This window comes from Triticum aestivum, chromosome 6A (genome assembly GCF_018294505.1).
Source record: "Triticum aestivum cultivar Chinese Spring chromosome 6A, IWGSC CS RefSeq v2.1, whole genome shotgun sequence".
NCBI classification, from domain to species: Eukaryota; Viridiplantae; Streptophyta; class Magnoliopsida; order Poales; family Poaceae; genus Triticum; species Triticum aestivum.
This window is the reverse complement of record NC_057809.1, coordinates 141,712,059-141,722,498: the sequence shown is the minus strand read 5'-3', so window position 1 is coordinate 141,722,498 and position 10,440 is coordinate 141,712,059. Positions and strand designations below refer to the sequence as shown.

General features: G+C 44.3%; 1 protein-coding gene across 16 annotated transcripts in view; it reads left to right on the top strand.

The window, feature by feature from the left end:
- Nucleotides 1-3,803: 3,803 nt before the first annotated feature.
- Nucleotides 3,804-10,440, top strand: part of LOC123132522 (uncharacterized) — an 8,152-nt gene continuing 1,515 nt past the window's right edge. Inside the window, exons 1-8 of one of the 16 annotated variants that reach the window (XM_044552341.1) lie at nt 3,804-4,553; nt 4,779-4,852; nt 4,938-4,980; nt 5,481-5,543; nt 7,817-7,970; nt 8,055-8,110; nt 8,370-8,615; nt 8,757-9,229. In XM_044552341.1, the coding sequence (XP_044408276.1) occupies nt 4,182-4,553; nt 4,779-4,852; nt 4,938-4,980; nt 5,481-5,543; nt 7,817-7,837 (573 nt within the window). In that variant the 5' untranslated portion in view covers nt 3,804-4,181 and the 3' untranslated portion in view covers nt 7,838-7,970; nt 8,055-8,110; nt 8,370-8,615; nt 8,757-9,229. Of the gene's footprint in view, nt 4,853-4,937; nt 4,981-5,457; nt 7,972-8,054; nt 8,129-8,369; nt 9,230-10,440 lie in introns of those variants that run through there. The other 15 variants (XM_044552342.1, XM_044552338.1, XM_044552340.1 and 12 more) reach the window with 15 other exon arrangements.

Below are 10,440 nucleotides of genomic sequence, written 5' to 3'. Positions count from 1 at the left end.
TAATTTGTGGAGCCACGTTTCGTTAAAAAAGTCGCAGCTCGGCCGGGCCTGCGTTCCTCGGCCCGTCACGAGCGCTTCTCGAATATGGGTCTGGGCCTCTGACACTTCTTTTATTCCCGCGCATGTCTTCACAGTCCGTTTTTTTTCTTTTGCCCTCTCTACACGAATTAGACTCGATCTCCATATCTCTCTAATTCCTCCAATAAATATCAGTGAGGGAAGAGGAGGGGAAAGGTGATTCGGTGGAGGCGAGGCAGTAGCAGAGGAAGCCGTCGAACGACAAGGCAGATTACGACCATGAGATCGAAGAGGCGAACGGGGAATCTTCGGAGCCAGTTGACGAGCGAATCCGAGATCCCCATGGCACTTTTGTCGCAGCCTGAGACCTTCGTCGCCTATGCTCCTGCCGGATCAATCGAGGGAATCCGTAGTTGTTGATTGGGGAGGAAGAAGGAAGGAAGACGAGGATGGGACAAGATTGGACGTGGGTTGGCTGGCTGCAGAGGCCCGTGCGTTGGCTGATGACGACAAGATGACAGGAGCTACGCCCATGGGCTGGTTGGAGTAGATTGATTCCTTAATTTGGAGGACACCGTACAAGCTTATGTGTCACAGGCGTTAAGCGGCACAGGACGGGTAGCAACATTGGGCGGCAGGGAGGCAGTAACCAGTGGGCTCGCGCTTGGTCGCAGGCCACAACTATCATGAGCAGATTGGATCGATGGCTGGGCTGAAGCTGCTCAAGAGCAAGACGAGATAGGCGCCTTCCTCAAGCCGAGCCAAGCGACGTGCAAAGAACGGTTTGGTTGTGTACCTGGTGATGCGATTGTGTATTGGCCGGCGATGATTCAATTAACCGAGGCTTTCTTTTTTGTGTCGCCTGTTTACATGTAATATGAATACAATCCAGTTGCTTAAGGCAGGAACCTAGACACCCGTTTGCCTCTTCCTTGTTGTTGTTCATTGTAATTGTCAAATACACTCCGCCCGCCCTCTACCATGCCTTCCTTTTCCATTCTAGGTGTCTACTCCAGCAACGCGCGCGACGGTGCAAGCTGCCGAGACAGATCTCCTTGTCGTCCCACACTGGACCTGCTTCGAGCAAGCTGCTTCTCCACCTGCAAGGTCTCATCAACGCCAGATCTAGCAAAATACAGCAGTAATTTCTTCTCTTTTCCTTTCTTTTTTTCAGATTTTTTTTCTCAATGGTGAGCTCCCCAGTGTATATGATGCTTGTACCGTGTGTGGATTAATGAATGCTCAGATACATTGCTGAGACTGCACATTATGGATTTAGTAGTGTACAACTGTACACACATTAGCAAAATACTGCACATTATGGATCTATACAGTGGCAGCCATCACGCTGAAGCAGCGGCAGCTGCTCTGACAGCCGTCTATCTTCGACCTACCTCAGTTCGGTCTAAGTCTATCCCCGTGAGGTTCGGCGCCGCTAGGAAACACCGAAGGTGCGTGTGTGCATGTGCTAATATAGATTAACTATATAGTATATATAAATATATCTCATCAGTTATCAAAGTTTAAATCAACAACATACAGCAGTACACCTCTTAAATAGTACAAATAAATCTTACTTATTTTAAGTTTTTAACTCAAAATTAAGCTTCTTTTGTTCCAAAAAATATTAGAATTACTTGAGTTTCAAAACTATATTTTGATTGAATTTAAGACTTACATATACTTAATGTTTAATTTAATTTTTTGAAGTGGAAATTTAAAATTACTTGAGGTTTGAGGAAGAGCTCACAGGGCAAATATTCAGGCCGGCGTGGCCAGTGCTCAACATGAATGCTACGGCAATGTCGAGCCAGCGGCTAGGCTCAGCCACAAGGAGCGCTCTGGAGGCCATGAGTGGCAAGGGAACATGAATGGAGTGCAATATTGATATTGATGGCATGGGCTTATGTGTTTTTGAGTCATGCTTACTGAGCTAATGGCATCTGATACATTTTTTCCTCCCGTTGCAACGCACGGGTATGTTTTCTAGTCTCTCCCTAATAATAAAGCACGGATTGGGTCTCCGGGTTCACCGTCGTGCCGTTTTTGCAAAAATGTCCCTGAGCTTTTTAAGAATCAACCCGCAGTCTTCAATAGCCCGAACGTAAGTGAAAAAAACGTTTCGGGCCCGAGCGCTGCGCCTTTCTCCCGAGCGAAGCGGCCCAGTTCCTCTATCTTCTCCTTCTCACGAGCGGATCAGCCGCCGCCGCCCCTCTACAGCCCGCCGTCCCGTCCCCCCTCCGCTCGCCGTTGCCGCCGTCTTCGCGACGGTCCCGCCAACGAGGCTGACACGCCAGTGCTCCAGCACGGCCTCACCTGGCAGGGGGATGCGACGGTGGTGGTGGCGAGGAGGCGGAAGCAGTCGTCGTCATCGTTGGCGTGATGCCTGATGGGGGAGGGGAGTGTCGCACCGCGAGCCTCTTGCCGTCGGGCTGGGCGCTCTTCGCGCTGGTACTTGCTCTGGGAAGAGCAGGAGTGGTGCTGGAGCAGTGGTCGTGGTGTCCCCGGGTGCCTGCCGCCCTCCCCGCGCACAAGGTCGTCGTTATCCCCCGGCCCCCCAGCGCACAAGGTCGCCGTCAGCCCCCCGACCCCCCAGCGCTGGTCTCTGGTAGTCACCATCGTTGACGGAGTAGGAGCACACGCGGAGGTCTGGAAGGGGCAAGGTCTTGCAGGCCAGTTCTGAGTTCGCGTGCGTGTGCTCTCCTACCACCGGTGCCAGACCACTGTACGGGTGTCCGGTGTCCCTGTTGCGGCTCCAGGATCTCGCTGGGAGCTGCTGTGCTGCAGTTTTGCTCCACTTCTCCCCTCCTGAACTCGGAAGCAGTAGATAAATTTTTGTGTCCACTACATTCAGGAATTGACTAAAAGGAACAATTTGATTTGAAAAGGCAATCAATTTACATAGAGCGGGTTGATTGTGTGGAGTTGCAAGCATAATTTGTTGTAGTGTAGTTTCAAAGATGATTTAGACAAAAAACACCATCAAGCATTGCAAATGATGATGTAGAAAAAAAAAGTTTGCCAGCGAATGAAAAAACCAAATCAGATGGCTTACTGGAGGTTCTTGGTTCAGCTTGTTAGATGGAAGGACAAGGCGGTGGCGATGGAGACGGGGAGTCGATTAGGTAGGAGAAAGAGTTTGTGCAACTGCTGCTCAGTGCGAAAAACAGAGGTAAATAAATTTATTGTTCAGGTGGCGAGATTTAGTCTCCCTTCTTTGTATTCAGCGATGAACTACTGAATGGTGTTGATAAATTCATGGCATGAGTTGTCGAGGAGGACGTCAAAGTGTGGGAGGTTGCAGCCTTGCAGGAGATTAGTCTTACCTTCGCAAATTAGCTTGCGGTCCTGAAGCTGTATGTTTGCTTAATCTAAAGTGTGCACAAATATTTGTGTTTAATGAGTGAAATGTATCCATCTGACTGACATGAACCTTCAGGAAAGGCAGATCCTAAAGTTGGCTTCACTTGGTAGTAACTATGGATACTCTATCGACTTCACAGTGAAGCGAGGATGAGCTTAGAGGTCATGGCAGAAGAGCCGGTGCTTGAATGAACTAAACATATGCAAGTCAGTGCTTGTATTACTAAAATCTTGAACCACGTGTGATATTTTTTTTCCGTTGCAACGCACGGAAGCACGGATTGAGTCTCCGGATTCACCGTCGCGTCGCTTTTGCAAAAGAGTCTCTGTGGTTTTTGGTAATTAGACCCGCATTACTTGAAACAAATCAGCCGAACCGGTACGGTCGAGATAAAAAAAAACCACCCTCACGACACTGCCTCCCAATCCTATCTCCGCCTCCAGCACGCCGCCGCCTCCTGCCACGACCCCGCCGCCGCGCGGCGCTAGCCCAACCCCCGCCGCCACTCCCCCACCCCCACCCCCACCCCGCCACCCGGTCGATTTTTCCTTGAACGCGAGCGTGAGCTCGTGGGCGCCGCTGCATCTGCTCCGACGGAAGGAGCCGGAGATGGCGCTGCTGGAGGCCGTGATTGGGGGAAAACGGCGGGGAGTATGACGAGGTCGGGGAGGAGATGTTCGAAGGATGGACGCGGGAGTCAAGCCGCCACAAACGACGAGTCAAGCCGCACGGGCACGCGACCACCGTGTCTCCCGTCAATCCTGTCGCCCATGAGAGGGACTAATGCGACCACGAGTTCATGTCCATGTGCTGGCGGTGGAGGAGGCGGAGGACGGCTCAACTCGAGGTGGCACATCCTTGCGTCGGGGTCGTCGACGGGGATCAATTGACCACCGGCATGCAGCGGCTCAGGTCCGGACTGCTGCGCGGCCATGGGGCCATGGCCAGGCGGATCCACAACGCCCGTGTCAACGAGAGCGTCGTCCTAGACATCTACTCCTTCAACACGCTGATCCGGGGCTGCGGGCAGGTGATCTGGAGCGTGCACGGAAGGTGTTCGATGGTCCGTTCTTTGGGCAGTTATGAAGAAAAGTGTGGATTATGCTATTCTCTGTTCCGATTCTTGCACCTGTTGGTTTTTTACTTTCAGAGCTCTGGAAAATATGAGATGGTATGTGTCTTCTTTTCTGGTACAAGTACTTTAAACTGGCACCGTATCATTGTTACAATGAACAAAGGTTGTATTTTTTTACATTGATTGGTACGCAAATAGTTGTCTTAGCTGATCACGTGCTGCGTATGTATGCTTTCACTTAACCTTGCTCATGTCTGTCTGTTATTCTTTCCTAGCTGTATCTGATTATGGTTTGCTGCTTGCCCCTATGCTGTGCTACAGAACTTACCTAACATGCAGAAACCTGGATGCGGGAAGGGCTCTGCGGTAGATCAATCAAGGGAACAGACTATTGGGTAAATTAATTTTCTGTCAATTTTGTTTCTTCTTGCCTGCATGAATTAGTCCTTGTTCACTCTGCTTTCTGTTCTCTCTCTACAGAGCAGTGAAAAAGAAAATGAAGGAACAGATGGATGATTTTCAGGTATTGTTTTCAACTGGAAATGTCCAAATTGGCATGTATGTGATGATTTTCCTCCTCTGCTTGTGAATAAATGTTCCCTCTAATCTTTTCTTTAGATACATACACAAAAAGTTAAAACCAGTCCTTATTTCTGTTTACTACTAGGGCTATTTAATTTGATATACCTTCATAGAGCAGCAGCAGGGAGAAACCACTCTACTTTGCCATGTCTATGAGCCATCCAGGCTAGAACCCATAGGAATTCTGAACATCTAGCAGAGTGCAAGTTACTTCGCTAATGCTTATATGTTCTAGAAAGTAAAAGAAAGATACTACTCAACTATGTTTTTGCCAATTGTCCTATGGACTTTGAGTAACTTTACACAAATGTTTCTTAACCATTATGGTAGATTATTGATAGTATGCTATCAGCCTGATATCTCTGAAGATAGAATAGTATAATGTGTGTGATTCGGTGTTGTTTCCCTCTGATGCAAGTAATGAGAGAATCAATCGGGCAGGAGTACCAGGAAGTCGTTGAAAGAAGGGTATTCACTGTAACTGGTAATCGCCTTGATGAAGAGGTATAGAGGCAACATTTTTTCTTCTATGGTTAAATTTGTGCTTCTTTTCTTTCTATTGTTTATCTTTCTTATAGTGTGCCTCCTTTATAACTTTGGAACCTGGAGACAATTGATGGTTTAACCGAGACATGAAGAATCATGTGGATGAAAAAATTAACTACACATTTGAGGCTTTTTTTTGTTAACAAAAAATAATATTATGTGCAAACAATCAAAACATCTTTCCAAAAAAATATAAGCAGGTGCAAACAATCAAAACATGTATGCTCGTATTTCTAAATAAAATAAAACTAACTACACATTTAAGTTTTTGTTTTGTTTTTCCTACAAACATAGTCATATTTCAGGTACAATGACCAAGGAAGATCATATAAAAAATAAAACTTCATTTTAGAAAATTAAATAAACTAACAATGAGATTTTGAATATTCCTAAGAAAAAAATGAATATAGGGTCTCACCTAAAAGAAATATTAGCCTGTTAGATTTCATCAATTTAATTTAAAATTGTTACAGTAGGATAATGTTTTAAAATTTAAAATTTTGTTATTAATGTCATGAAATGAGATTTGGCATAGTAAAAATCTCTTATTCTATGCAGGAAGGGTACAATTCAAGCTAGAAAATCCACACTAGCAGTAGATACTCTGTAGCTATCAATCCATGTACAAAACAATGCGTGCCTTTGTAACTTTTTTTTGGCACTATTAAACTTGAACAGGGAAATTAAGCTTTATTAATATTTCATATTCACGGTTTATGCTATTAGTGCTTCTCCGCTGTGTTCAAATGGTGGGCGTGTACCTGTGTGGGGACTTGAACCATGTTTTTAAGATTGAGGCATTTTTTTTCTCCCGTTGCAACGCATGGATTGACTTTGTCGGGTTCACCGTCACAATACGTTTCTTCCCGTGAATTTACGTTTTCACTTTGAATTTAAAACATATACACGGGGTGATACTAATTCGGGGAACCACGTCATGTGCAAAACACGCAAACATGAAATCTGACAAACGATGCGTTGCCGCACCAGACTCGGCCTCCTTCCTATTCTTTCGTCGATCTCCCTCGACTTGGTCTTCGTACGTCGAGATCGAGAGAGGCTCTTACCTGGGAGGCTGGGAGAGAGCAGTCAGGCAGCGGCGATGACTCGAAGCACAGTCCGACGGTGGCGGCTAGCGCGACGCCCGCAGCCACCTCACACTCCCTCGATCTTCATCCTATTAGCTTTCGCCACTGTCACGCCGGTCCAGGCCCTGCCTCTGCCCGAGGCCATGCTAGGGCGCCGCCACCCACCTCATCCCCTTTGCACACCCAATCTCTCTTTCAGATTCAGACCCAGGCTGCTCATCGGTGTCGATCCCCAGCCGAAGCATGAACATCGATCCAGGCAGGCCTCCTCTACGAATTCAGCCACTGGGGCATGGCTCCCCTGCGGTTTGAATCTGGGCGCTCGTCAACAGAGCAGCCAGAGAGGTGAGCTCTGGCTTTGGATGCGTGGAGGGTAGGGGCCAGAGCCACCACGGCAGCCACGAGAGTGACATGGACCTGCCATGCTCGTCAACGACTTCCTCGAGAGCGGCGATGGAGGTGGAAACTCGTGCAACAGCAGCGACGGCGAGCCCGACGGTCTCGACCTCACCCACGCATTGCTGTTGCAGGCTTCCACCGTCTGCTATGCTGGCATGACTTGTGTGTTTGGTTCGCAACCATGGCTTACCCCCACATCGTGTTCGTCTGCTAGGCATGTTGGTTAGGTAGCTGGCTCTGCTTCAGAATCTCTGATCAGTACAGGTTGGAGGAACATCTCTGCAATCACATGTATAGCAGTCGCTTACCAGTATATATTTTTGGTAGCAGCTACTTTCGAGTAAATTGTTGGTATATAGTAAGTACAGTGCTGCTAGCCCGTTCTGCTCAGAATTTACTCCCTAGAACCACAGTGCATGATAACATGAACAAAAATATTGATATATATGGCATGTTGATTTTACTCCATGACCACAGGAGAGAACGACAAAAATAGATGTACAAGCAAGCAGAAAACAAGAAGGAAATTGAGTTGCTTTCCATGGTTCACTCACCATTGTTCTCAATTCATAAGACAGAGCTTCAGGCTTGGTTCAAAATCACATCCATGCTTAGTTTCTTACCATCTACTTATTGCTTGGTTATTTATCTGTCTATTTTATTGTTATACTAGCAGACATTCTCACAAATCTTGCCCAATGTTTTGACATTTCCAGTACCTTTTCATTGGCTATTTCTTTGAAGCTTGAATTACAAAAAGGATAAAGGAGAAATATTGTGTACCATGGTATGATATAATATACCAGTTCCATGATATGTGGTAAATTTCCATGGAAATTGCCTAGAGTTTCTCATCTGGCAGAGAGTGGGAGCACAAAATCGTTTGGAGATTTATGATGTGAGATCTAATATATAAATCTTTATATATTCATCTTTTCTTAGTTATCCTGCTTTTCTGAACAAATTGTCATAATACATGTAGGAAAAATAGATGTGCAAGGATATGAATTATCCAAGCTCAGGCCACTGCTGGACAAGGTACTCACCTACTTTGAAGTAAGACAACGACATACAAGTTTAGTTGTAACTATCTATAGTTGCATGTTTGTTGATATGGAGGTTGTCTGCCATATTTCGTGAACATGTTTGTATGAATAACTAAAATATTCGAAAATTTATTTATACTGTTTTCAATCTTTCTTTATTTTAGCTGAAATTTTGTTTACCATAATTAATTCACATAAGCAGTATTACTACATGGAATTAATGTTCTTTCACGTGTACTCCCTCTGTATAGGCATGCATCTGGCAAGGTGTTCATTGGTGTGGAACTCTGGCATCTGGCAAGGTGTTCATTGGGGCAGGGATCGATGGAGATGAAGTTGTGCATGACGAAGTCCCTGAAGTGGCCCCTAGATACTGCTGAATGACCGGGTCACAGGCGGCATCCATCCAATCTCGCCGTTCCGCCGACTTAGCAGGAACACTATCCGCTCGTGCTCCACCCTTCACCGGAACTCCGTCTGACCATGTTTCGCCTGAGGTATGTACTACAGTTTCAGAAGATAATTAATACCCAATGCATAGCTTCTCTGTTGCCCAATGTACCACAACTTATTATGCAATCCAGTTCTGCACCACTGGAGCATTATTATTTATGTAATAATGCTTCTACTTTCTGCAGAAGCGACAATAAAACTTCTCTTGAGAATCTAGCACATAAGGCAATTGTATGCCGGGTTTTAGACATAGACAATGCAGCTGGGAATATCAATCGTATGTTGGGTTTCAGACATAGGCAATGCAGCTACCTAGAATTGACTTGAAGTTGTTTCTTTGGCTGAGGTAGGATGTAGGAAACATGCAGCTTGAACCAGAGCAGAAGAATGTACTGCAATTTGGTTGCATCTTTAGTATATGTCTAGAGGTATAATGTATATGTAGTAGGTGCGGTTCTGTTGTTTCTTTTATTTTCTTTTACATAGTCTATTGACTGGTAGCAGGATGAGAGGGAAGTTAGCAAGTCACCAGCTTTGAAAAGAATAATTTTTTCTTCAGTATTTAAGCAATTACTTACTTTTGAAGAGGTCCATTCAAAATCAGTGTATATGCTTATTTTCCTATTCATATCCCTTATTTATATCGTTACTTTCAGAAGATTTATGGTCATTTCACTGAATTATTCTGAACTAAAGTTCTTATAAGGACCAAGGACTCCGGGTGCATAAACATGTTTTTATTGTACTTAATCTGTATCACCCACTCCGGATGCAGAGACAAGTATATTTAACAAGGATTCCTTATGCATAATAGTGAAATGAATTTAGCGAGCCTGTTCGATTCTGTTCTTGACTATATCTAAAAGATATTGCCTCCTCACCTAGGTTCTTTGGAAACAATAACAGAAGCTTTATTAGAACTTAGCCCCATTCTTCCAATTTCTAAATCCCAGAATTGACGAGACCTTGGTTAGTTTGGACTCATAGCAATGTGTCAATTAGACACTGAGCCTTGTCATTCTGATTCACGATGGCATGGACGTATATCATATGTTCTCTCTTGCTTTGTATTTTATCTTTGTAACTTCGAGGACAATACTAAATAGTAGAACTTCATTCTCTTTGGAAATCAACTATACCAACTAGAACTAGAAGTAGAGGCATGTATTAACTGAAGCAAAGTCACTCTATCTATATTATGCGAGTAGGCTAATGTGTCCAGAAATTAGACAACAGGGTGAAGTTAGCAAGTTACCAGCTCTGAAAAGCAAAAATAATAATTCAGTATTCAGGCCACTACTCAATTTGGAAGAGCTATCTCTTCACACAAGATAGATATGTGAGCTTTTTTTAAACTGTAGGAAATCATAAATTACTGTTATTGTTGAACAAAATTAGCGAGTATATGTTGCTTTTGATTTCGAAAGTCAAAAATAAACTCTTTGATGTTGGATGTATCCATGTGGTAGTGACAAACATTTTTAATTTACTCACGAGCGGAGTTTAGATATTATTTGATGAAAGGAAGAAATATCTGTCATTTCTAGAAATGTTCGCCGATTCAAAAAATTGTTTGAAAAATAATTACTATTTTAGAAAAATGTTTGCAAATTGTATAAAACTTTCATAAATTTAGATAATGTTCTTGGTCTTAGAAAATATTCAAAAATTTGTAAAAATGTTCACGGATTTGAAAATTATTCTCGATTGTAGGTATGTGCACGAGTTTAAAAATGCCCATGATTTCATGAAATTGAGAGTGATTGTGTATCTCGGTGATGCAACAAAATATAGTCATGGCCATTGGAGATTATGATTTTTTTTCTCCCGGTGCAACGCACGGGCCCTTTTTGCTAGTGTGTGTGTATA